The 27,082-nt window shown below is 44.1% G+C and overlaps 1 protein-coding gene across 5 annotated transcripts; it reads right to left on the bottom strand.

The window, feature by feature from the left end:
* Positions 1–4,420: 4,420 nt before the first annotated feature.
* LOC126040919 (putative beta-lactamase-like 1) lies at positions 4,421–27,003 on the bottom strand. Of its 5 annotated transcripts, none has more exons than XM_049805993.1 (8): positions 26,900–27,003; positions 26,255–26,342; positions 18,732–18,876; positions 17,203–17,312; positions 13,693–13,850; positions 12,142–12,389; positions 9,112–9,217; positions 4,421–7,312 (listed from the first exon to the last, which is right to left on the bottom strand). In XM_049805993.1, exons 2-8 carry the CDS (start codon positions 26,273–26,275, stop codon positions 6,334–6,336), a joined length of 1,767 nt encoding a protein of 588 aa, XP_049661950.1. In that variant the 5' UTR covers positions 26,276–26,342; positions 26,900–27,003; the 3' UTR covers positions 4,421–6,333. The 5 variants fall into 5 exon arrangements, with proteins under 5 accessions (XP_049661950.1, XP_049661959.1, XP_049661967.1 ...); XM_049806002.1 differs by having other exon boundaries at positions 18,732–18,873; XM_049806010.1 differs by lacking the exons at positions 26,255–26,342; positions 26,900–27,003 and adding an exon at positions 25,503–25,680.
* Positions 27,004–27,082: the final 79 nt, after the last annotated feature.

Genomic DNA, 27,082 nt, shown 5'->3' with positions numbered 1-27,082 from the left:
GAGCTACCAGGGCCTGATGTGATCAGCTTTTATTTTAGGCCCTTCTATAACCGTATCTAATCAGTGTCAGTCCAGCTGTTTCATCCCCAGGTCACTGGATAACTCAGTGAAAGGTCACATGCCTGCAGTCCTTTCCCCAGCAAAACTATCTGCCCAATGGTTTTGTGCCTCTACAAGCATTTTCTCTCCATTCTGCAGGACTCCATATATGCTCTGTATTCTGAGGCTGGTCTAATAATTTCTGGCATCTAAAGATCATCTGGTAATTGGACAAAATGGTAGCTGGTTTTTAATAACAATATCCTAATTCTGAGAATTTAACCAAGGGCTACCTCAACCGCCATATTCAACCCATGCCCATTTTTTTTATCTCATTTGTCCTCAAAATTGCTACCTATGCTAGCTTTCACTTTTGAAATATTGCCAATCATCTTTATAACTACGTAAACAAGTACTGTGCTTAGGCAGACACACCGTCTGGGAGCTGGAAGCCATTCCTCTATCTGGCAGTGATTACCAGGAGAAAGCAAACTGCACACTTCAAATACTGAAAGCTCTTTGTCTCATGCTGAACAACTGAAAAACATAAAAATAGGCTACCCACTATGAGGTTTGACTGCCCCCCATGGGTCGTAGAATATCACTTGTGTGATATTCTGGGAATCCTGCCTACTGCAAAAGTTATGAATAACAATGCCCCAATTTATGAAAACAAGCATCAGCTAAAGCCTGTTAAGAGAATAATGTGGAAATGTCTGGTTCATATTACCTAGAAGCACTGACTGTCAGGCTCACAGTGCTCTGAAACACTTTCCCTCAGTTTCCTGAGGACACCCAAACCAGGACAAATCCTACTGAGCCTGAATCTAGGCAGCTCTTCGCTGCTTTCAGAGGACTAGGGCTCAGCTCTTACTGTAGTCTTTTTCAGACTGTGGCGACAGATGGAAAAGTGCCTCTGGAAGCAAAAAGCAGAGCCTTTCTTGGTCTCCTTGCTCATTTTTCCCTTTTACTTCAAACCTGAAGACCCTGAGTCCTGTTTTCCTTTATCCTTATATTGAGGCCTGATGTTAGCATCAGGCTAGCAGATCTCTTCTTACTTTCTAGGGAATGTGGAGTCCTTTGTCTTGCTCCCTCCCCCTCCAGGCTTTCCGGTCCCTGCTGGGTGATAGTCTTTTGTGGCCATTTTGTTACACTTTTCAGTCATTATATTCCACAATATGAAAACAAAGCCAAATGCCTGATTAAATAGCATCAGATGATTTGAGCTGCACTTCAGCATGTCCCACAGGAGCAATTCCTCATCCATGCAGCTTTTTGCCCATGGTACCTGGCAGTCCAGAAGGACACTCTTAACCGTGTTTCTCAGCCAGTCCTCTCTGCTTCTGAGCTCTGTTTTTGTTTAGCACTTTGGCTTGCTCTCATTCCCTGATTCCTCTTGTCTGCGTGTCATGGCAGTGGCATTCAAGATATATTGGATGGTGCTTCAGGCAGAGAGGCTGCTGTGGAGCTCTTGGTGTCCACTGGGCAGACCTGGTACACATCGTCTTCCAGGGTGTCCACATCCTTCTAATGATCTTCTTCTATTTGACTTCTGACATCAGTCCTGTTATCTACAGCCTCTTCTCCTCCCATTTCCATAGCTACCGCCAAGATCAGGTCTACTGCTGAGCTGGGTGTGCAGTCTCCCCCTCTCTTGGGATTCACTGCAAGGCCAGGACACCACTGCAACATGCTTTTCACTTGAACACAGTGTTCACCTTATGACACTGGATTTGCATGCTAGCTGTGTCTCTTACTGCTTTGGAAACTGCCCACAGAGTGTGTCCTCCACAGTCACAAGATCAGGAGCCCAAGAGTAAGACAGGAAACTAAGAGCTCTTTCATGCAAACACAGGCTATTACCAGGTGAAATAAAGCAGGTGTTGTCTTTGCTGGTCATGTATTACTGTTATGTCTGCAAGGATGAGCCCTACATAATGCTGTTGTCATGAAACTTACAGCTCATGCTCAGCTGGGCTGCACAAATGCCTATTAAATATAAATGGAGATTGGCTCACTTCTCTGGAGATAGTGCTGGAGATTTTCTGGCGTCTGTTTTCTTCATGAATGCTGATCTGCCGGTGTGTAAACCAAGTCATGAAATGTCAGACTCTTCATAAAGGCAGAAGTGAATGGACAAGAAAGGATTAAACTTGCAAACAGGCTTCTAGCCTTTGCATTTTGAAGCATACACGACCTTATCTAGAGTGAGAATCGCACCTAACAGCAATATATTTTGAAGCTTCCCCTCTAACTGTGAAGTACTTAAACATTTGTTGGTATTCACTTCATGGGTCAAAAGGAGACAGTGACTGGCTTTGACCCAGAAGCTCTTTTAATCTCTTCTCTCTCTTAAAGGCTGAATGCTGACACTTCGTTTTTAAACAAATCCTACAAGCTCCTGCAGAACTGAAAATTCAAAAAGCTTGTTCTTCACATCACAGGGGCTTAACACATCCCTTTGTGACAAGAATTTCAATACATTTCTGAGGAGGAAATCAGGGAGCCTGGAGTTAGTGTTTAATGAACTTTTAGACTGTGACACCAAGGCCCAGTCCTTGCTAGCCTGACTTCATCCTTGTTTTCTGAGTCCTGCTTTGGTGGTTGTTGCAGGCAGATAGACACATCATCTTACTCCCATCATCAAAACAAAAAAGCTCTGCAAAGATGCCGTCCAGTAAACAACTGGACCACATTGCTCTGGTTGAGAAGTGTAAGTATGAAGAAATGAAGCATGTAGGGGAAAATTGCTGTTTTCAAAATGTAGGTTGAAGCTTGATATCATCCTCACTTGAGTTAAGATTTGTGAAGGTGGAGTTCTTCTAAAAGGGAAGTTGTCTTAACTAATGTTATATTAGCATGGGACCACAAGAAACATCACCATATTCTGCTTTTGGCCTGCTAATCAGTGAACTTCACATCTTCAGGGTAAAGTTGGTGCAAGAAGCTGAGAACTCGCCCTTACCTAGCAGGCAGATTATGAAAGTGTTTCACTTCTAACTGAAGAGTTGCTTGTGATAGTGAGGGTTGGGTCCATAGGAGGCTGGGGAATTCATAGAGTATGATTCATCAATTTATTCTAAATATGTGCTTTAAGATGAAATGAATCCACTCCACTGACTAGAGTCATTAATTCTCACTGAGTGGAAAGGAGTTTAAAGGGGCTAGCTCAGACGTAGCTGTTTATATTTTGCCAGATTAATCTCATTCTTCATGGCCAAGAGCATTTTAACTTGTAGACTAAATACAGTTTTCAGGGAAACTATTACAATTCTATGTGGTTTCACCAGTGCTCCTTAAAGCAGAATTTGGTCTACTGACCCAATGAGTAAAGTTTTGTTCTTGTCTCTTTTTGATGCTGGGAATGCTAATGAAGGATATTCTATTTGTTTGGTTCCCTCATGAGTAATTATAAAAGCATTTTTGAGCAAGCTGTTTCTATAGGCTGCTGCAGTCACATCTAGACACCTTTTAAAATACACACTTCCGTGAAAGGGTAGATTTTTACATGTTTGTTGTACCTATTGTTGGAATCAGTCTCTGACAGGGATGAAATAACATTGGGATATTTTTTAATTCAGCAATAAGCATACATAAAAGCTTAAAAAATTACTCAGAATGGTAAGTTGGATTCTGTATTATAATGGAAAGTTTATGAAGAACTGTTAAAACTGGTATAAAGCACCTGTTAGCGTGAGTCAGGTCACACCAGGTCACAGAAGCTGGTTCTGCTTTTCTTAGGATACTGTTAGGCATGAAATGAAAGAAATTGGACATTTTTGTTTGTAGCATTGACTCAGCATCATGACTCTGGCTGCTCTCTGTGGATGACTGGGATTCTCCAAAACTCCACCTTATCCTGCCTGCCACCCACAGCCTCTCCCAAATCCTCTGTACAGGCGTCCCAAGGTCTTTCTCTTCTCCATACCAGGAGAGGCAGTGTAGGAAGCTCTTGTTCACTTTCCCAGTGTGACCCAAGGTTTGGTGAAATGAGCTTTACTGCTGGTGTGGGTTCACACTATGAAGAGCAAAGCACTGTGCTGTTACGGGAATGAACAAGAGTGCCAAAAAGTGTCAATGTACGTGTTTGAGGGTGACTCACTAGAAAAGGAAAGACTTGTTAGTGTCTGCATCACTGATGGAAAACAAAACATCTTAATCTCTCCATCAGACAGATGGAGACAGTCCAGTGTGGTGTTTCATCCTGACCAGTGAGTGACATGGGGTATAAATCCCAACTTTTCTTGGAAGCTTTTAAAGGTAGCTGATGGGTAAAATAATCACTTCTTTTGTTCCAAAGCAAAAAGAACTGCCCCAAACTGGCACTTAGCCCTCACTCAAAAAGACCAGGGTTAAACTGCTCAAATATCTTGCAAAACTGCTCAAATATCTTGCAATCAGACATTACATCTTGTGAGCTCAAAGCCCAGAAAGCACTGTTGTGTCAGGCATGCCATGACAGAGCGTAGGCACATCTACAGGAAACCAACCATAGTGCAACTATCTGCCTGCACACATATCTTTGGGCATGATCACACATGACAGCAGCAAGAATTTGCTTAGTGTTTATTGCTGTTGCTATAGCCCCGATTAAATACTTGAACATATGAGGTTGTACAAGGTAGGAAATGTAATCACCTACAAAGTCCAGAGGAAATCAGTACAGCAGCAGCAACCACGACTGTCTGTAAGGCAAGGTTTACTTTATTTCATATGTTTATCAGGGAACTGAAATTGTCTGAAAAAAGGCAGGGAACTGAGTTTGCAAATCATAGATTTCTAGGCCTTCAGTGATGGTCTCTCTACTCAGAACTGAAGAACTGCACACAGAGTGAAAACAGTGAGAGACAAGAGAGAAGGGAGGCAGGGACATTTATTTTCTCATCCTCTCTGAGACATGTCCACTTTCAAGACTCTCTGTGGACAAGCAGCAGAAGGAGGTGACTCTGCAAGAGGATCCAACCTCATGTTAGTTATGGTATGGGACAACATGCACTTTGAAGGGTCTTTGATTGTGCTAGTATGGCTACCCTTTTGCACTTCCTTCAGGATTTCCGTGCTGTACAGCCATTGCCATATTCTGCAGCTAGGCTATTCATTTTAAGGTAAGAGTTATCTTGCCCTGACCCTCTGCTTGCTTTTATTTCAGGCTCCAGTTAGGGCTGCAATCACAATACTCTCCTAAACCTGAAGGGGCATTGCAGGAGCCAAGACTCCTCAGTCAGTGGTACTTGCCCTGTCTTGCACTCATGCCTGATACTGTTCCCGTCACAGTGACATGGTTTTGGCCATTAATGACATGTCATCTGTCCTGCACTGAGTGGGCACAAGAAGGGAGAAGAAAATGCACCTGTGGCTTTGCAGATTGCTTGCAGGTGCATCTGTCCTAAAGGTAGTGCTCCCCAGGCTAATGGACTTAATGCACATCCTCCCTCACACTTGCATAAACACAATGGGTATGTACCCATACAGACACTCTGCCCAAAACACACGTAAAGATTCCCATGCATTCGTGTACTTAAATGCCACACTCACACACTTGCCTATATACTGAGATAGTCACAGACCTGAGTCCAGCTGGAATATACCAGCATATGTCCATATGGCCCTTCTCACAGGAGTAAGCTTCAGCTTCTGTACTTAAGTGCTACAATATCCTTTGTGTGACCACTTCTTTTGCAGAAATCCATGGGGCCAAGACACAACCACATTGCTGTCTGCTGTTTCCACAATTTCCTTGTTGTGACCCAGGAAAGAAATGAACCCTCACTTCCCAGGTATCACAAGCAGGGCCTGGTATCAGGCTGGTGCCATTTTCTAGCACTTTTGGCAAACAGAGGTGAGGAATCTTGTTCATGGCAGATAAGCTTCTGAAGAGCCCTGGAAAAACCCCTGGACTGAAGAAGAGATATTTTTTGAGAGACACAAGAAATTCTCAGCCCTTTGATGATACCAGTCAATCACCACAGTGGTCATTAAATAGAGAATGTAAGTGGAGACTTAAGTGCTCAGCTATTTTTTATGGCCTCCAAACACCATCCAACCAGCACATTCTCACCCCTTTTTTCTGCAAGAATTCCCAGTTGCTAGCTGGCCTGTTGTGCACTGTCAGGGATCGCAAGCCACTGAAGTAATTTTAGAAGTGGGATGTGACATATTTGTTGGGCAAAAGAGTCATTTGCCACCATCTTTCCCTTTTAAATGGCATTCATAAAGCCATGCAGACAGGAGAGTCTGGTAAGACACTGATTTGGATCCATGTCCCAGAAGTGGTCAGCAAAGTAGAGGGGACATTTAGCTATAGAATATAGGTTTACGAAGTACACGCACCACATTGTATGTGTTCAGCCCTGGTGCATCAAAGCCAGGAGACAAACCATTGCGATCAAATGGATAAAAGTTAAAGAGCTGCCCATTTTGGGTCTCCAGTGAGATGGAGGCAGAACCCAGGTGCAGAACACATGGGAACTCCTTGTCAAAAACAACTTGGAAAACACGATCTTCCAGGTGGTGGAGTTTGATTGTCCGGTACTTTTCAGGAATCAGCTCTTCTACATGAGGCCCAAATTGCTGCATGACCAGCACCCCACGAGGTCCAACTTTGATCTCATAGAAAGTCAGATTGGAATAGGTATAGTAGCCAACATAAGGGCCTGGACTTGGAGGAGGAATCAAGCTTTTCTGTGCCTCTGTGAATGCAGTCTCCATGGCAGGAATAAGATACTCATATATCTGAGTCACAATATCTCCACCCTGTGGCCTGGGCCCTGCCATCAGCACAATGAAGCTCAGGCGGAGCTTGGGGATAAGAGAGAAGGTAGCTGAATAACCGTCGAGGTCTCCATCCTTCCTAATGACATCATATCCCAATTGCTCATTAATCTCCCAGGGTGTGCCAGTCTTGTTAGCAAAGTATTCAGTAGAGCACTTAAACAGAGGGGTCAGCATTGTCTTCACTGTGTCAGGCTCTAGGAGACGACGGTGGTAGGTGCCTAAGAAGACCATTGCCAGCTTAGCAAGGTCGGCAGCTGTGGAGTACATCTGGCCAGAAGGCCTGTACCAGCCAAGGTCATAGAGAGGGGCCGGCTGCCGGCTGCCGTAGAAACCCACAGCCATCTGGGAGCGGATCGGTGGCGTGATGTCAAAGCCAGTGTCCTCCATGCCCAAGCGGTCCAGGATGTTCTCTGAGATCCAGCGCTGGTATTGCCCCTCAGCTGCATGGTCAGCTAGCACGTGTGCCATCAGTGAGAAAGCCAAATTACTGTAGTGGCATCTGAAAAGGAAGAGCAATATATCTGGATCAGCCTTACCTCAGTGATGGAATGTGGGTATGACTACGCCAAAACAGTTGCTAGGTCTTTCTTCTCTGGGGAAAATTCTCATTTTATCAGATGACATGCTAAAGGAAAGGAGGGTGAAGGAGGGACAGAGAAAAACTTAATGTTGTTGCCTTGATGTGTTGTTATGTCAAGAAAGAGAAATTTCTTACTGGAGCATCAGCAGAGCTATTTAACCACTATGTACCAAAAGAGAGCTGGACATGGAAAATGAAAAAACCCTCACCTTTATGCAAAAACCTATATATTTGCATATCCTGATTTACTGTTTATAATTGTTCACCAAAGAATATATGGATTCTTTTTAAGAGCAGAATTGCGAGTTACAGGTGCTTACCTTAAAGGTCTCAAAATTCCAGGTAAGCCTCTTTGGAGATTTAACATGGTATAATCACTTAAGCACCTAAGCTACCTTAAGATGGTAAAAGCACTTAAAAATCTACAAAGCAGCATCCAGCAATGTGGAGTCATTAAAGACAACTGAGTGCTTCAGTCTTTAATATCCATAAAGTGATTTAAGTCTTTAGACTTGAATGAAGTTTAATGACATGAAGACATGAATGGGTAATTTTTTTCAAACACGTTCAAAATTCATGATGTCTTCAACATTCCTTGTTTTTTCTTTTTTACTTGTATGAAGCCACACACCTCACTGAGGCCTATTTAGATCATAAATTTGGTACCACTTCAAGAACTTCCAGCTCATCGAGCTGAATAAAAGCATGATGAGTATATACATTTCAACCCCAAGAATGCATACATTCTGGATTTAAAATTTTATATCTGAAATGGAGCTGAATTTCAACATACCCAGAAAAATATGTTAAAATTTCTATATCAATGAAAGGGAATTTATTTTAGGAAGAAGGATCTGTTTGCTGTGAAGTGTATCTGGGAACAGGGAGACAGAGTTAAAACTATCAACATGTCAAGTAATAAGGGGTTGACAGACTATGAGTGGATGTCCTTATGTATCTTAATTGTAAGCATAATATGAATACCAAAGAAGATGATGGTATTAAGGTCTTAAAATCCTTTATGGAACATCTATTGTAACAACCTATATGACATGGGACAGAACCAATACAAGGTTGCCATGATCGAGCCATTGAATTCTCTAAGCTTGCAGACTTCAAGTCATGGTGAATCCGCAGCAACGCTAGGCAAATTATTTCAGAATGTAATTTTTTTCCCTAAAAATTTTGCAGATTTAGAAAGTTTTTCCCTGTTGGTCTGAATCCTTTCGCTCACCTGCTGTCTGTTGGACCTTGTTCATATTTCTGAGTGTTTGCAACTCAGGTAACAGACTTTTAACAGGCTACATAAATTGTAACAAACATTAATAGAACTTACAGAAAATGTAGAAACATGCAAATATCTACAGACATAGCATGATTTTAAGTGAAATCCATGATGGTTTAAACCATTTAAATTAACATGCCTTTCCACTTTTGAAAATCTGCATCTTTCACAATTTAAGGCTCATTGGACCTAACTATAGCAGTTTAATTTGCCTTATCTAGGGTTCTCACTTAGACACTATACACATTAAAAAAGCCCCTGGCACCTCCAACAGACACTCTTTCCAGCCTAAGACAGGTATTTGGGCTGATGGCTGAAGCTCCCTTTAGGAATGGCTGCCTTTTATCCATTGGCCATAGAGACTGCAAGGTGGGGTTATTATCAGTGGAGAACACAAACCCAGACCAAAAGCTCGTAAGTGAATATATGTGACCTGGTTCCAGGATCAGCAACCAAGACATCATCTTTCAGGAGAGCTAGAGCATCTTGTGTATTGCCCTTCCACAGCAGGCTGGTAGATCGCAGCCTCCTGGGCAGACCTGTACCATGAAGAAAAGAAGTTAACAGTTTGAGACAAATCATGGTCCAGGAAACTTTGAGTCTGGTAAAGAGTGAGCAAAAGGCAAGATTCAATGGCAAGATGGAAACAAGGATGCACACATGTGCTTTATACATATAGCAAATGTGCTGCAAGGACCTGTTCGTGCGGGACTGCAGGACACAGTATTCAAGTCATGGACAATTGAATCTGGGTAACGGAACTCCTACCCCAGCACCAACTCTGGGTTTCTACATTTCAGTAAAAATGCTTTGATGAATGATTAAAAATACCCTGTATCCCCAAGTGTATTTTGGAAGAGAAGGGCATATTGGGTGTTGAGGAAATCCCTGTCCGTATTTCCATGTGACTTTATTCCCTTGACTACAAAGGTGTGTAGCAGCCCCTTTAAACATATTTTTGTTCTTTACAACTTGCTACAGAGGGCTTCAACTTTCTGAACCATTCCAGGCTTGGCCTAAAGTATTTTTAGCTTTTATTTTTTTCAGCTTTAGTAACATTTATTCAGGGTTTCTGAATGTAGGAGAAATGAAGTTCTTTTCACTTTTAATTTCACAACAGTGAACATGGATTCCCTAAAAACTTTTGGCCAGGACTTTTTAAAATGCCACAACTCCTTTGCATAGGATCTACAGCTCACCAAGTCCAGAACTTGGATTACCTCTGGAATGAAATCTGCATTGCAGTTTACAGCTGACTTTGATTTAGAGGTTGGGAGGAAATCGGGAAGGGTACATGACAGAAAAATGACTTGCAATAGTCTACTCAGTGAGCATGTGTTTAATCATGGCAGAGCTGAATGAGGCCCTATTCTTTTGTAGCAGCACCACCAGCTTTTCTCAATTGACTTGACCTTGGGATTTGAACTGGAACGAGAACACTTTTTCTGCTTCTGGTCCGTGGTTATTTGTGCAGCTGAATGACCAGATAAGAGATGCACTGAGCACCTTCAAGTACACAATGGGGTCCTTCATTTCCTACTTGCCACAATGGCAGCGAAGAAAACGTTGCATCACTCGGAGAGTTCAACCAGTGCGATGACAACAGTGCAATGTCTCTCTTGAGGTTCATTAGAAATGATAAACCAGACAATATGTGAACATAACAGAAAATCCACAGTCATTGATTTATTCCTCATGCGCTGCTAATTGATGTGACAAGCATGCTGTTAATAATTTACAATAGCATCTCATACTGTCATTCATAGATATTTGAAAATCATAGTGTTAACAAGCTGGAGCTTCCCTCTAGCAATGTACTCATCAAGTGCTGAGGAGAAAAATCTTTGGAGTTACTTTTGTAGTGTGCAATATAGAAAAGTCCAGATAATGAGGATATATTATAGATCAGTTTCCACTGGAAGAATTTAGATGAAAACCACTTTACAATATGTCATGCAGTTGTCTTTGATCTTGATGCATAACCTATTCCTTTTTGGTTTTTGACAGACAGGAAACGTAACATGTGACCTCAACATTCATTTGATTTTCAGTTGCGATTTTGAAACTGTGCTTTTCCTTCTACTAAATTGTCAGGGTCCAAGCTGGTTGGTGTGCCCTGCTGGTGTGGTCTGGGAAATTTGGGCCACATTCTTAAAAAAAAAAAAAAAAAAAGACATAGGAATGTAAAAGAAGCTAAGAAGGAGCACAAATCCAGTACAGTGATGGAAGCAATGGAATGGCTGCACATTACAAGCAATGCTATGACCAGGTACATTTTTGACATATGCTTCCTCCAAGTAATTCTAGGGCATACCTCACACCTCACTAGGTGACAGGAAACTGCAGCAGGACTGGGAGATGTAGCTCCAGCACAGACTGCTCCTGCAAGGAGCAGCAACACCAGCTTCAGGTGCTCCTGAGGGTCAGAGGGGAACAGGCAGAGTTGATGTCCATGAGGACATCATCAGGCTGGGTAGAGCAAGACCTTGTCTGCAGGGAGAGGGGCTGTGCAGCATTGTGCACACATCTTTCTTTCTGACTCCTGCTGCCACTGGCCACTTTGGGTTGGTTGGTTGTTTCTAGATTTCAGTTACATCATTCCTTTTGGGGGATCATTTTTCTTGATATTGGCTTGCTTCAGATGATGCTGTACCCTGTCCTGAGGTACTGCAATTTGCCTATAAGCTATTTTGATCTTAGGTCCTAATTTTAGGGCATTTACTCCAACCTGGAATAATGCAGGTGCTATAGAGTTTAATCAAAATGCTACATGAGGTATCAGTACAGTCTCTTTGGCCATTAAATCTGGAATCTCTGAGTCAAGTATTAGCATCTTTATTTCTGAGAAAGGTTAAAGCTCTCCTGAGTCCTGTGAGCTCCTTCTACCTTAATGTAAGAGTTTCCCAATTATGAAGGTAACAGTAGATTAATAGTCTTCTGACAGCAAGTACAAAGCTATTAATAGCTCAGGAATCCCAGATCAGGAGCCACACTGACAGCTAAATTTAGCTAAGTGCTCAAGGTCTATCTGTTCAAAGCAAAGAGGTTTGGTGCCACTTTGACCCTCAACTCTGCATCTCAGAAAAATGAGAGCACTCTTGGCTGAAGTACAAAAACCTGTTATCAATTGGATCCTGATTTCAGGTCATGCTACTGTGTTAAAAGAAATATATATTCACCTTGCACAGGAAAAAACAATTCCCCACCCCACAGTGCAGCTTGGGCCCCTTCCTAGCAGGTGGCCTGGACAAGAGTTTCCTCTTAGCGCTTCATGAAGCTGCTGACGGCTTGCCGCCAAGGGTCCTGCCTGACCTCTGGGAAGTGCAAGGGTGCAGGGTCCATACTGGGAAATGGCCTCAACAGCAACCTTTTCTATCCCTGGCGTATGGTCTGTTCTCTCTGTGGTCTCTTTCAAGTGGCATAATGGTGGGCAGAGGGCAAGCAGGTAGCAGTGTTGTCTCACCTGAGAGCTGGCTGGCCATTCTGCGCAAGGTAACAGGTGATGGCTTAAGTGGCATTGAGCCTTTTTCCAAAAAAATCAGCCCATCTGCTGTGTATCTCTGTTCTGATTCCTTGAGCCTTCCCAGAGGATTCTTAATAACAAAGTTCTGGGCATAACGTTCCAATGGGTCATCAAGAGACGTGACTTTTCCTTCCTCCCACATCTTGTACAGCATAATGGTGGGAAAGATCTTGGAGACACTGGCAATTCTGTCAAGGAACAAACATTTATAGAAATTAAGCATTAAGAAAACCACGAATCAAGAGGATTGATGGTCAGTACATGAGATTCCCCAACTGACCCACTGCCTGTAGCTTTACATGCAACACCTTTGCTAATTCAGAACAGAATGGCTAAAATGCAGGTAAGAAGCTTGAATATCTTTAACTCTGGTCTTTATGGACTGCAACATAACATTCAGTAGTATCTCCCCAATAGTGCAGTGGGCTACAGAACTTTTTCTGTTCACTTAATATTCATAAGATGACATATTTTGTAAATTGTTGCTTAGTAAGTACCTTAAGTTGCAAGTAGTTTATTGGAATTTTACAGTTAAAATGCCATAAAATTTTACATTTCATATTCAGTGTTGATACTTGGGTGGCTTCAGAACAGAGTCAAATTTACAAAAGGTCTCCTGGAATAGGACTCCGGTTATATTTTGTTGGTTTTTGGCAACAGGGCCATGATTAAGAGGGATGGCTGGGGTCATCTGTATTGTGCTGCTCGAGGTAAAATTCTTGGACTGGTGCAAGGTGGCCTAGAGTGAAAGCATTTGCCAAGAATGTTTTCATTAATCAGAAATGAAAGTCAGAGGTTCAAAGATGATCAGATATTGTCGTAGTTCCAACCATAAACAATATCAACTGGTAAGAAATCTTTTTCAGGGGAGTCTCTGTGGTGCAATTGGTTAGTGAGTTTGGCTGTTAACTGAAAGGTTGGTGGTTCAAGCCCAACCACGGACGCATTCCCCTTTCCTTGCCAATGGCGGGGGGGGTTGGAACTAGATGACCTTTAAGGTCCCTTCCAGCCCAAACCATTCTATGATTCTGGAAGAAATGAGGTCATCTGTGCAGGGATTTTACCATGATACACAGGGGGGGGGGGGGGAAATGGTAGTCACAGCTGCTGAAACTTTCCAAAATTGTTTATGCTGAGGACAACATTTGATAGCCCAGATGTTTTATATATAGTACAGCTATAAATCACTGAGAACAGAACTTTAAAGGAAGTGAACACTTCCTTTTTATTTGTTTTTGGTTTTTTAGGAGACATTCCTATGTAAGGAGTAGTATGTTTTCAGGTTCTTCAGGATGGTCACTGCTATTCCAATTTAAAAGATTGTCAGATGAAATAAAAAAATAAATAAATCCAAAGTAAACAACTCAATAACCCACAAGCATATGAAAATTTACAGACTAGCTGAAGCATTGTCTCACAAAGTTTCAGTGTAACCCAGAAGTGGTTTCTGCAGTAGACCCAAGCCAGTAGAAGATGTGTCATCTGTCTTACCTGTAAATAGTGTACTCATTGGGCACCACTGAGGAAGGGTCCGAACCATTCTTCTTTCCGAAGTTGCCTGTCCAGAGCACAGTGTCGTTGTAGATGACAATGGCAGACATGGCAGGGAGACCAGAGCTATGAATCTTTTGACGCAGCATCATATCTACCTGGAGAATGATGGGAAATTATGAATTTCCAAATGAAGAGTTTTGTAATGCATCTAGTCTGTAACAGGTGGTAGAAGATGCAGACCATCAGCCCTCCTTACTTCCATGCACTCGAGAGTGATTTTTTCAAATGTGTTTTGGCAAAGGAAAATATTTTAACCTGTTCCTTTGAATTGCTTACGCTGAATTATCCAGTATCTATCTTTCAGTCTATATATCCACCATGTAGAAGAATGTGGTGCTTATCTTTCTAATACCTATGATGCTTATATGATTAAAAACAAATGCTAAAACCCAAGAATTGTAATTTCTTCCTTTTTAAATTGTACTGTGCACATCTGTTATTTGCACTATTATTTTAGGTTCAAAGATGTATGAGAAAAAGATCCAGACTTTTCAAATATCCCATGACACTTTTCATGCCATGAAACATGCTAGAGTTATGACTCCTGTTTAAACAGCAATCTGAGAAACTGCACTGTGCAACTAGAGGGCTGTGATTGCTCTTTGCTCCCTCTTGTGCTAGGATTGTGTAGACCTAATGTCCTGGTTTCAGCTGGGATAGAGTTAATTGTCTTCCTAGTTGCTAGTATAGTGCTATGTTTTTGAGTTCGATATGAGAAGAATGTTGATAACACACTGATGTTTTCAGTTGTTGCTAAGTAATGGTTAGTCTAAAGTCAAGGATTTTTGAGCTTCTCATGCCCAGCCAGCAGGAAGGCTGGAGAGACACAGGAGGTTGGGAGGGGACACAGACAGGACAGCTGACCCAAAGCGGCCAACGGGGTATTCCATACCATGTGATGTCACATCTAGTATATAAACTGGGGGGGTGGGGGCGGGGGGCTCACCACTCGGGGATTAACTGGGCGTCAGTTGGCGGGTGGTGAGCAATTGCATTGTGCATCACTTGTATATTCTAATCCTTTTATTACTACTATTGTCATTTTATTATTGTTATCATTATCACTATTAGTTTCTTATTTTCTGTTCTATTAAACTGTTCTTATCTCAACCCACAAGTTTTACTTTTTTTTTTTCTGATTCTCTCCCCCTTCCCACTGGGTGGGGGCGGAGTGAGTGAGAGGCTGCATGGTGCTTAGTTGCTGGCTGGGGTTAAACGACGACACCTATCAGCCAGCTGTGCGCCACCCACCTCTTGCAAGCAGAATGCATTGGTCTTGCTCTTTTATGATTTTTTCAAAGCTATGTCATCATCATGCATAAGTTATCCTTTGCACAGGAAGTTTATGACATAAGAAATGGCTTTCCAAGACCAGCATCTGAGACAAGAAAGGCCAACATGAGTCATGTCCTCAGGACCTCTTCACTGGATGGACTGGTGATGTGCACTGACAGCCAGCAGTGGAAACATCCAAACACCCAACTTGTGCCAAATCCTTCTGTAAAGGTTCTTTGCCCTCCCCTCCCCATGTGCCTGTGGCCCATCAAGTACGGTTAGGTACATCAGCACCTCCAGAAAACAGACTTGGTCTTATGTCAGCAAGCATGGTCCTCCTTAGACTTTTCTCAGTCTGGCATGTAGACCTGCCTGGACCTGCAAAAAGTTGACAAAAATACGTGATGCTTTTCTAGACTTGAGTGTCATTGAATCCAATACTTAGTGTTTGGATTTGGCCACTAGCAAGACTATTCTGAGGAAAATGTAGGCCTTTCTGATAAGCAAAAGTATTTACCCTTAGAAGAGAAACGTTTCTTTAAGCCTCATGCATGACTGATTATCACTCTCCTGTTTCAAGCTGCCATGGGCTAGGAAAAAGTCTTCCCCTGTATGCATCTGGTCCCTGGCCTGGCACAGGATGGTAGTTTGTCTCAGGTAATGCAGGATCTTTAGTGTGGGTTTGAGTGTCCACAGACTTAGGCAGAACCTGAGGGCATCTGAAGATACACTTTTGAGGTGCTAGTGCCTAAGCCCCCTTCAAATACCTATGTCTTCCTATGCATCTAGTGTTCAGGTTCTCTGTGCCTTATTCCATGTGCAAAGTAAGAATAGTTTCACTAGCCTACTTTGAAGAAGTGCTTGGATACTTAATTTCTGAGGAGCATAAAGAGGAGAGGTTAGATGACAGCTGGACACCCAATGTTCTGCACATTCCCCCACCTCTCTGACTAATCCTAATTGAATAATAAAATGCTTCTCTATAGTAACCCTAGAGACAGTGGCAGAGACTTCATAAATGTGAATGTCAAGTGATAGCAATTGAAATTCTGCCTAGGTAAAGTGATGTGCATGCTGGAAAACAACCCTAACTTCACAAAACATACTCACAGATGGGCAGTGAGCTGGTCATTAACACTCTGAAACAAGATCTTGGGGCTATGATGGATGCTCCTATGTAAACATTTTCTCAGTGCCTCATGGCAGAAAAAAAGTTAAATCAAATATGAGGGATTATTAGAGAAATAACATAAAAAATACCAGAAAACACCATTTTATCACTGTATACATCCCTGATCCACTTGCACCTTGAATACTGTATACAGTACTGATTTCCCACATCTACACAAGAGCATGCTAGAGCTGGAAAAGAGTCAAAGAAGGTTAAAAAGAATGCTCAGAGCTGTGGGACACCTTCTGTTATGACTAACTAAGCTATTCATGAGAAAGATACAAATGAGACAGTATATTATATGATAAGGGTCTACAAAATCAGGAGTGTCCTGTCAGAGCATGGCTGTCCTTATGGTCCCTACAGTCAAGGCAACACTGCAGTATTTTCTCATTGCAAATAGAGCCTACCAGAATTTCAGACAGTGCTAAAATTTCAGAGAGAGTATATCATACTGAGGAAAAGCATGTCTCTCTTTCATTGAGATGCAGGTCCCCTCTTCCTTTTCCCCTTCCCCTCCATTCCTTTCCTTGAAGTTACCTACAAGTAACTTTTTAATTTTTAAATGGTGGCATGGGGAAAGCCAGCAGGGGGAAAGCCAGCAGATCAATAAAATAAGGAATTGACAGTTACTGATGAATAGGAACTAGTTACATGAGTCACCTACTTTCCAGGACATGAGGGCTGCCTAAGAGCAAACAAGATGCCAAAAGCCATCATTTTGTGCTGATGTATGCTCACCAGACCTACTGATGGACAAGTAATAATGTTTCTTCATCATGGCTTACCCTTTGGATAAGATAACTGCCTATTGACCTGTTCTGCTGTATGTACAGTGAGAGTTTTATATACCCGTTTCTAGATTCACATGTTCTCCACCTCCTTGATTCCCCACCTCCTTCCCCAGAGATGCTCAGGGGCAAAATACATATTCTCCCCTCTACACTTTCAGAAAAGTAGTCATGACCGCTGTCTCCCTCTGTTCCTCTCTCCTCACAGACCTTCTCCAACGCGTCCTTCAGAATGGGGATTGGGTGGTCCAGCTGTACTGGTTCAGGATAGCGGGGGCACATCTGCACAGCTTCTGATCTCACTTCCCTCACAGATGGACCTGGAAAACATTTCAGTGATAGCATATTTGACTTCAATAGACACACTAACAAGCTTTAACCTCATCCAGAAGTCAGCACTAGCTTTCTTGCTTGTGTTTTCCAAAGCTGAAGGAAACTTCTGGATAGGAAAGAGACAATCTTGAATTGTTTCTAACTCACATAAACAGGACTTGAAGAGGGCACTGTGCTCTGTTATTGCTTATTCTAACATGGGATGGACACAGGATGGGCAGGACCTGCAATAGGCTTCAACTGACTGCAACCTGGAAGAGTAAGGAACTGGGAGTACAGAAGACTCTGTAGGGTACCTGACAGTGGGTTTATACTCCGTGAAAGTGCCCTGCCCATGTCTCGGAGAAAGTCTGAGTTTGGATTCAGGAGCACAGAGTTGTCCCATGCATATTGTAACCTCAGAAAATGGATGTAGAAGTGATTCGTGAGTGCCACCTGAAATCTTAACACTGTAACAACAGTTGATAGGCTGCATACCTAGTATATTAGCTGTCTTCTGAATTAGCAGTATCCTGCATATGCCAGAGACATATCTTAAATTTTTGTGGCAGGCAAAGATCTTTAAACTCAGTAAGAGATAGGAACTCTCTTACTTGGAGGCACTATTTTCCCAGTTGATCCCAAGGTGTTCATAAACACAGCTCTTCTGCTCTGTAAGCTGTAAACACAATACTTAATTATCTTTTTGCTTACCAACTGAGCATAAGACATTAGAAATAAAGATGAGAATAGGAATGGCACTATGAAAACTTTGAGATGAATGGTGATGGATACACAAGAGCCTACAGGCAGCCTCTGATACTCTGTGGTAAAAATGTAGGGTCTGAAATCTTTTCAGACATTGGTCTATGAAGTACCTCTGGCACCTTCGCTGTGGATTTTATGTCACCTTTGGGCTCTGATCCAGTTACACTGCATCTCTGCACAGACAGTGCCTTCAGTCTATGTGTTAAGTTTTCTATAATTAACATAAAGGAATTCTAGTGTTAACTGGGGGCTTGAGCCAGTTCAAAGATCTAGGATTAGGGGAATGGAAGAAAGCCCATAAGCTAAAGCACATAGTAAGGTGTAAACCAAAACCCATTCTAAACTGCAGTGACTTTTATGACAGGATGCTAAAGAAAAAGGTAGAAAATGTAAAATAAAATACCTCCTTGGTATATCAATTACCACAGGTTAGTGCCAGAAGTAATGGATCTTCTCTGGACACCAGCAGTGTTACATGGTACTCCATCAACCTAATGTTCATCTCCTCTGTGTCCTTGCACCAGCTAGGAGGAGGCAAATTTGTGTGCTGTTTGGGGAAATGCTCTTTGGGGAAAAATGTCCACACAGGCAGAGAGGTGTTTATTGGTCTCACAAATTTCTGTGCCAACCTATGACCAAACTTAAAGGTAACTACTCACTGGGCTCCACCTTGGGGAGGCTGTACTGCCACAGAAAGCATCCTGTCATTGCAACAGACAACAGGAAGAAGAAGATGGCCAACACATGAATCCACTTCACCTCCATAACAATGAGCTTGAGGAGGCTTCGGCTGCTGGATGCCTGCTGTAAACAGAAAAGATCTGATCTCAGAGAGAGAGAAACTGCCTTTCATGCATATCAGCTAGGCAAAAAAGGTACACTACACCAGAGAATAAAGCTACTGCAGGGACATGGACTAATTCCAATACTATTGTGGCACCAGAGCTGGGCATACCAGCCCACATTGAAATAACTGGAACCAGAGACGACTTCTTGTCTTCCAATGAGGTTTGTAAGACGTTACTCTCCTTACCTTGTTGGCCTTGTTGGTTCTTGTGGAAGAACACCATCTACTCTTTTTGCCTTTTCCCCTGTCTGCAGGTGAACCTCATCAGCCCAGGCTAGCAGGATTCTCTGTTACAGCTCTCATTTCCTCCCTTCTCAACCATCATGACTTATTCCTGGATATCTTTCCAACCTCTTTTTTTCCAGAGTCCAGCATCTGTTCATGGCAGCCACCAGTCAGATCATCTGAGCAGATCCAGCTTTTATAGATGAATGATGGAATTTTTTTTACCCTTCCATTTTGTGCATGTAATTCCCATTATATTGTGTACCATCTGTAAGCCTGGCATTTACAGATGCCATGTTTTGGAAAACTGGCTAATATTTTGGGTTTGTGCAGCTCTCACAACACTGGAGACCATCCAGGTTGGTGATACTACCATATAAATGTTGAAGAAAAACAAGGAATGGATGATAAATGATTAGGTGCCTAAGCATGAGCTGTGCTCTTTCACTGACTATAGGAGGTCAATAGGGTGCTTTCGAAAGTTTGGCAATTAATGTTATAAAACATATGGCCTACCATTTGCATCCAATATGGTCCACATTCCAAAGCTGTTTCAGATTGTCTGGACTCACATGTAGAATAGACAGACTAAAATACTCCTTTTAGATTTCCACATAGCCCCTTTTTTCTTTTTTGAGATACAGGAAAGGTCATGCAAAAGCTTCTGCAAGTCAGCTGAGCCTTGTCACTCACACCTAGGGAACCTGTAGAGCCACTTCCAGATTCGCACATGGTTCTGTGGCTCTGTAAGGATCCAAGTGGGGAATCTAGCCCCTGCTGAAACTCTTGGTTGAAATTCTACTTTCTGTACAGTAACAGAAATACGTCACAATTATTTCTGAGGCCCTTTAGCCTATTCAGGCATCCCCACATAAATTTCTGAAGGCAGCTCACTTCAGGTTATTCCATAACATGATTTAAAATTCAAGAATGGCTTAAGACCACACAGGTGCCTGGAGACCCACTCAGACCTAAGCCTGCCAGAGCACACATGCAGTCCATACTCCAGCCTAAGTGACATGTGTTCCTAAATAGGGGAAAGCCATTTTGACACAAAACCCAGGTTGGTTTAGATACACCAACCACATACAGTGCCTTAGTAGGCTGGAGATCATATCTATACAAGGAGAAGCCTGTGTACCGAGATCTCTTTAATCACCCCCATACTGGCAGGCTTCAGTTTATGTAGAAGGATGTTGCCTAGAGCTGCAATGAGATGCTGTTTTCCTGCAGCAAGGAGTGGGATAAGGCCCTCTTTGCCCTGGAGTACTCAAAGGGTGACTTTCTTGGATTTAGTCCCATCATAATAAGATGACTTCCCCACCAACCTGACCGTTTTTCTGCCTCTTTCCTTGCTTCCCTGAGAAACCCTGATTCCTGGGTCCCTAAAAGCAGGGTGAAAGAAAAGATTTTCTGGTATATGCCTCATCTGTTGAACTCCAGGCTCCCTAGATCACTAACCAAGGACTCAAAGATACCAACACTGAACTCCCAACCTTTAGTCCAAACTGCCCTTTACCTCTTGTGGATGATGAGTGCCCTGAATGTCTCTTTCATTAGTGGCAATGCTATGAAACTAGAGGCATGGATCTCTTCTTTATTGATGGGGCACCGAATATGCAAAAGTGTAAGGAATATTCATCACCTCGAGGAGATGCTCTACCCTCTAAGCTACCTTTCAGGAAAAATACCACTCTTTCACTGTACCTAGGAGACTGTCAGACAAACAGATAGATAGATACATACAAACAGACTCCTCACACTTCCCACTCCAGGACCTGTCTGGTCTTACCTCCCTGTCCTGGGTTCAGCTGGGATAGAGTTAATTTTTACAGGAACCTGGGAGGTGGGGGCATAGCCGGGGCAGCTGACCTGAACTAGCCAAGTTGCTATTCCATACCATGTGATATCCTGCCCAGTATATAAATGGGGAGCGGGCCGGGGGGTGGTCTCTGTTTTCGGTGGAGGAAGTGGCGGAGCGTCGGGTCCCGGGTGGTGAGCAGTTGCACTGTTCATCACTCTTTTTGTATACTTTTTTTTTTCATTAGTGCCGTTGTTGTTGTTGTAATCTCTTTGTGTTTGTCCCAGTAAACTGCCTTTATCTCAACCCTCGAGGTTCCAGTTTCTTTTTCTTTTCTCTCCTCCGTCTCCTCCCCATCCCACCAGAGGGGGGCGGAGGAGTGAGCGAGCGGCTGCGTGGTCCTTTGTTACCGGCTGGGCTGAAACCACGACAGTCCTTTTTGGCGCCCAACGTGGGGCAGAAGGGTTGAGATAACGACAGATCTGGCCAGAGCGTGTTGAAACAAATTTGCCAAACGCATTTCTTAGATATATAGATGTTAGTCACAATGTTGTTTCATTTGTTTACATGATGGCGTTTTGTAAGCTCTTATATGCTCTATGTATTGCCTGTAGTTGCGTATCTCATCTCTGGGAGAGTGATTGGGATTATCATTTTGCTGCACTGGGCAATGTCGACTTATGAAATGATTACATCACTGGTCATGAGGTTAAGCTGGTATCTGTATGAGGCAGTGATAACATTTCCATACTTTGGGCACCTTCCGTCGGATTTTATTGGTAATTACACCCAATCCATGGGGAAATTAGGGGGGGATACCTCCCCCCGTCCGTTCACCTCCCTTTTCTCCTTCCGACTAATTACAACAGCTTTTGAGAATTTTGAATATCCTTGGGATGCGCAAGCCAGTGTGCTGTTAGTGCTATGCCTCCTGAATATGTTTCAGGTCTTCTTTAGGGCTACAAAAAGGCTCTTTAAGAGTACCACTCAGAGATCTCCCCCAAAGCTGGATACTCACGGGTGGCACGGCATGTGGGAGCATATGGGCAAGTATCTAGAGAACTTCTCACCACCAGTGACTTGGAAGTTCACTCCCGAACAACTACAGAACACTCATGAAGTGACAGAATATTTGAAAGAAAAATGCTGTGGCTATTCCAAAGACATACAACTCACCTCACTGTGCTGGGCCCTGGCCAGTATCTACTAAACACAGGCTTTCTTAGGTGTTGTGGGTTTTTGGAGAATGCATATTCCAAATTACAGTCAAATTGTAAGCCCTCTCTACCAAGTTACTCGGAAGAAGAACGATTTTAAATGGGGGCCTGAGCAACGACAAGCCTTTGAACAGATTAAGCAGGAGATTGTTCACGCAGTAGCTCTTGGGCCAGTCCGGACAGGACAAGATATTAAAAATATGCTCTACACTGCAGCTGGGGAGAATGGCCCTACCTGGAGCCTTTGGCAGAAAACACCTGGGGAGACCCGTGGCCGACCTCTGGGATTTTGGAGTCGGGGATATCGAGGATCCGAGGCTCGCTATACTCCAACTGAAAAAGAGATCTTGGCAGCATATGAAGGAGTTCGAGCCGCCTCAGAAGTGGTTGGTACTGAAACACAGCTCTTCTTAGCACCTCGACTGCCAGTGCTGGGCTGGATGTTCAAAGGGAAAGTTTCCTCTACGCATCACACGACTGACGCCACATGGAGTAAGTGGATCGCACTGATCACACAGCGAGCTCGCATAGGAAACCCCAGTCACCCAGGAATGTTAGAAGTGATCACGGACTGGCCAGAAGGCAAAGATTTTGGAATGTCGCCAGAGAAAGAGGTGACACGGGCCGAAGAAGCCCCGCTGTATAATAAACTGCTAGAAAATGAGAGGCAATATGCCCTGTTCACTGATGGGTCCTGTCGCATTGTGGGAAAGCATTGAAGGGGGAAGGCTGCTGTATGGAGTCCTACACGACTAGTCGCAGAAACTGCTGAAGGAGAAGGTGAATCGAGTCAGTTTGCAGAGGTGAAAGCCATCAGCTAGCGTTAGACATTGCTGAAAGAGAAAAGTGGCCAGTGCTCTATCTCTATACTGACTCATGGATGGTGGCAAATGCCCTATGGGGGTGGCTACAGCAATGGAAGAAGGGCAATTGGCAGCGCAGAGGTAAACCCATCTGGGCTGCCGCACTGTGGCAATATATCGCTGTTCGGATAGAGAAGCTAGTGGTAAAAGTACGTCACGTAGATGCTCATGTACCCAAGAGTCGAGCCACTGAAGAACATCAAAACAACCACCAGGCAGATCAGGCCGCCAAGATTGAAGTGTCTCAGGTGGACCTGGACTGGCAACATAGGGGTGAGCTATTTATGGCTCAGTGGGCCCACGATACCTCAGGCCATCAGGGAAGAGATGCAACATATAGATGGGCTCGAGATCGAGGGGTGGACTTGACCATGGACACTATCGCACAGGTCATCCATGAATGTGAAACATGTGCTGCAATTAAGCAAGCCAAGCGGCAAAAACCCCTGTCACATGGAGGGCGATGGCTGAAATATAAACAGTGGGAGGCCTGGCAGATTGACTATATCACACTCCCACGAACACGCCAAGGCAAGTGCCATGTGCTTACAATGGTGGAAGCAACCACTGGGTGGCTGGAAACATACCCTGTGTCCCATGCCACTGCCCAGAACACTATCCTGGGCCTTGAAGAGAAAATTTTATGGCAACATGGCACCCCAGAAAGAATCGAGTCGGACAACGGGACTCACTTCCGAAACAACCTTGTAGACACCTGGGCCAAAGAACATGGCATTGAGTGGGTGTATCACATCCCTTATCACGCACCAGCCTCCGGAAAAATTGAACGGTACAATGGACTGCTGAAAACTACATTGAGAGCGATGGGGGGTGGAACTTTCAAGCATTGGGATACACATTTAACAAAAGCCACCTGGTTAGTTAATACTAGAGGATCCGCCAATCGGGCTGGCCCCGCCCAACCAAGAGTTCCACATACTGTAGAAGGGGATAAAGTCCCTGTAGTGCGCATGAGGAGTATGTTAGGAAAGACAGTCTGGGTTAGTCCTCCCTCAAGCAGAGGCAAACCCATTCAAGGGGTTGTTTTTGCTCAAGGACCTGGGTACACCTGGTGGGTGATGCAGAAGGATGGGGAGGTTCGATGTGTACCTCAGGGAGATTTGATTTTGGGAGAGAATAGCCAGTGAATTGGGCTGTATGATATTTAACTGCTAAATAACCTGCCAATGCATGTCATTGTATCTATAGTGTCTATATGCCATAACAAGGGTATTATTGTGAGAATTATCCAAATGACTACAGGATGGACTTTTGAAACTGAGCCAAGTACAACAGCGATAGAACTTGAACTGGCACCCACCAATTTCCTCAAGATCAACATCTTCGACCTGCAGACCAAGGGCATGAGTTATACCAAATGTACTAGCCACAAGTTCCAGAGGCAGCGTACAACAACCCAACATCTCACACCATCTCTCTCTTATCCTGAAGAACTGTTACAACAGATAGAGCCCCAAAATCGATGGACACATTAGAGGGATAGCCCATAGGCTAAAGGAACACCGTGTGTGTGTGTGTGCGAGGTCAGGGGGTGGAGTCCATATACTTATATATAAGACAAGGAAAGTTGTAGTGGTTGATTGGGAAAAAAAAATGTAAGATCTGGGCATGATGTAGATGGTATAGAATAAGGGGTGGATAATGTCCTGGGTTCAGCTGGGATAGAGTTAATTTTTACAGGAACCTGGGAGGTGGGGGCATAGCCGGGGCAGCTGACCTGAACTAGCCAAGTTGCTATTCCATACCATGTGATATCCTGCCCAGTATATAAATGGGGAGCGGGCCGGGGGGTGGTCTCTGTTTTCGGTGGAGGAAGTGGCGGAGCGTCGGGTCCCGGGTGGTGAGCAGTTGCACTGTGCATCACTCTTTTTGTATACTTTTTTTTCATTAGTGCCGTTGTTGTTGTTGTAATCTCTTTGTGTTTGTCCCAGTAAACTGCCTTTATCTCAACCCTCGAGGTTCCAGTTTCTTTTTCTTTTCTCTCCTCCGTCTCCTCCCCATCCCACCGGAGGGGGGCGGAGGAGTGAGCGAGCAGCTGCGTGGTCCTTTGTTACCGGCTGGGCTGAAACCACGACACTCCCCTTCCACTGGTTTCTCCATCTCACATACATTACTTAGTGACCATCACTGCTAACAGCATAAACACAGCAAGGCAGGGGGAGGAAGGCTACCAAGAACTTAGACACACGCAAATGAATGCAAACACATACAGGAACAAGTGCACACAGCTTTTCATGGCTAGGTTAGCTGTATGCTATGTTTTTACACCTGAGCTTCGAAAAAATTAGGCTGGGGGGGCAAAGAGATGGGGATTTCACATAGACCACCCAGGTACGCTGTCCTGCCCTGCCATGCTTATCTAGGCAGACTATCACAGACACTGTGAGCCACTCAGAGAGGCACACCGCAGCACTGGTTAGGGAGAGCCAGAAAGTGCCCCAGTCCCCTGCACGTACCATCACCAGAAGACGTCTCAGTCCCAGAGGCTGTTGTCAGGCATCCCAGTGTGTGCATACCGTAACAAACCACACCGTCTGATCTCAGCTCCAGTCAGGGGGGGAGCAGAGCACATTGCCATGCTCCTAAATGCAGTTGCGTATCATGGGCAGCTCTGCTCAGTTGCTCCGGCTGAAGTGGCCGTTTTATCTCCCGTTTTTAGTCCAGGATTTCCCTGTCCATTTGACCCATTCAGACACCCCAGAAAGTGCTGCTGACATCCCCTGAGCAAGGAGATTAAGCCACAGGGACAGAACAGCATTTGTGATCAGGAAAGTGCCTGAGAGATTGAATGTTAATTCTTCCTAATGCTTCTCTGCCATGTGTGTGAATCACAGCTGAAACCATGAGGGCTTCACAATCTATTTATAGCAGCTTCATCTCCTCCTGACATCTGAACAGGAGGCGATTAACTCATGAGATGGACAGCCCCTGTGTGCCTCCAGCCGGCCATCCCTGGGTGGGCTTGGGAGGGGGCAGGCTGGGCTGTTTGCGGGACGGGGAGGTGGGGCAGCTTAAGCCAGGAGCTCAGGCACTCTCCGGGCTTAATCCTGAACAGCCTCCTGGAGTTCCCCCCCAGCCATAGACAAGGGAGTCATTCCCAGCTAATAGGCTCACTAGACATAAATAGAGCTGGTATTTTCTTTCCCCTTAGCTGCTGGGGACTCTGAAGGATCGTGGAAGGTTGTGATTTGCATGAGGTGAGCCTTACCTGCAGCTGTAACCCATCCATGGCTGCTCAGAAGTTTCTTCTCGCCCCCTGTGCTGCCTGTCTCCACAAACAAAAGGCTCATAAAACCCTGTGATGAAGAGAAAAAAAAGTTAATGAAGGAGAAAAATGTAGTCAGAGCAAGGAGGGAAGCCCAGAGTAAAAAAGCCCAGGTCAGATAAGCGACTGGCAGGGAGGGACTGGTTTTGGATAGGGAGATGTAACCACATGAGGTAAGTCCTCAGTAACAGCTTTGCTCTCTCTACATCTGGCTTGGCAGCACTTTGTGTTTACTGCAAGGGCTGGTCCCAAGCTCTGAAACTTGCCAGGGCCCAAAGCCATCCTCACCCCACCTCCCAAACATGTGGAACTGGAGCTTCGAGACTTTCAGGGCTGACACTTTTCCATTGTGCCTGCTCTGCAGGGTCTTTCCAGCCCTCTGCCTGGCTTCTCAGCCTTGCTCCCTCTACACAGCCAACACCCTCCTTAGTCCTGGAAATCACAGACAAATCCAAAAAACTGTATGGCAGGTTTGGAAGTGCTAAGATAATGGCATGGCTGTAACTTTTCCCATAAAATCTCCCTCTTGTCTTGCTATCTGGCAGCGGCAATTCAATAGGCAACACCCCCCCCCATAAGAGCTCTTACCAGCCTTGCTGCTACCCTCCGGCTTCCAGTGCTGATGAATTTGGGGCTGTCCAGAGCTGCAGATGTTAAGAGCATCTGAAGCACTAATCCCAACAGTCAGCCTCTCTGAGCACAGATTAATCAGCCATGCCTCACCCCTCCTCAAGCAATGCAGCATCTGTCCAGGGATGCAGGCATAAGGGA

Source organism: Accipiter gentilis, chromosome 1 (assembly GCF_929443795.1).
Source record: "Accipiter gentilis chromosome 1, bAccGen1.1, whole genome shotgun sequence".
Classification (NCBI taxonomy): Eukaryota; Metazoa; Chordata; class Aves; order Accipitriformes; family Accipitridae; genus Astur; species Astur gentilis.
This window is presented reverse-complemented; position numbering and strand designations above follow the sequence as displayed.

Bases quoted from the DNA above. Each gene is read 5' to 3' on its own strand.
- LOC126040919 (XM_049805993.1), bottom strand. From the start codon at position 26,275: ATGGATGGGTTACAGCTGCAG. The intron at 17,313-18,731 runs GTGAGTAGTTAC...AATGTTTTCCAG, and splicing joins CCTCCCCAAGGTGGAGCCCA to GTCCATCTGTGAGGGAAGTG. The intron at 12,390-13,692 runs GTAAGACAGATG...GTTCCTTGACAG, and splicing joins AATGAGTACACTATTTACAG to AATTGCCAGTGTCTCCAAGA.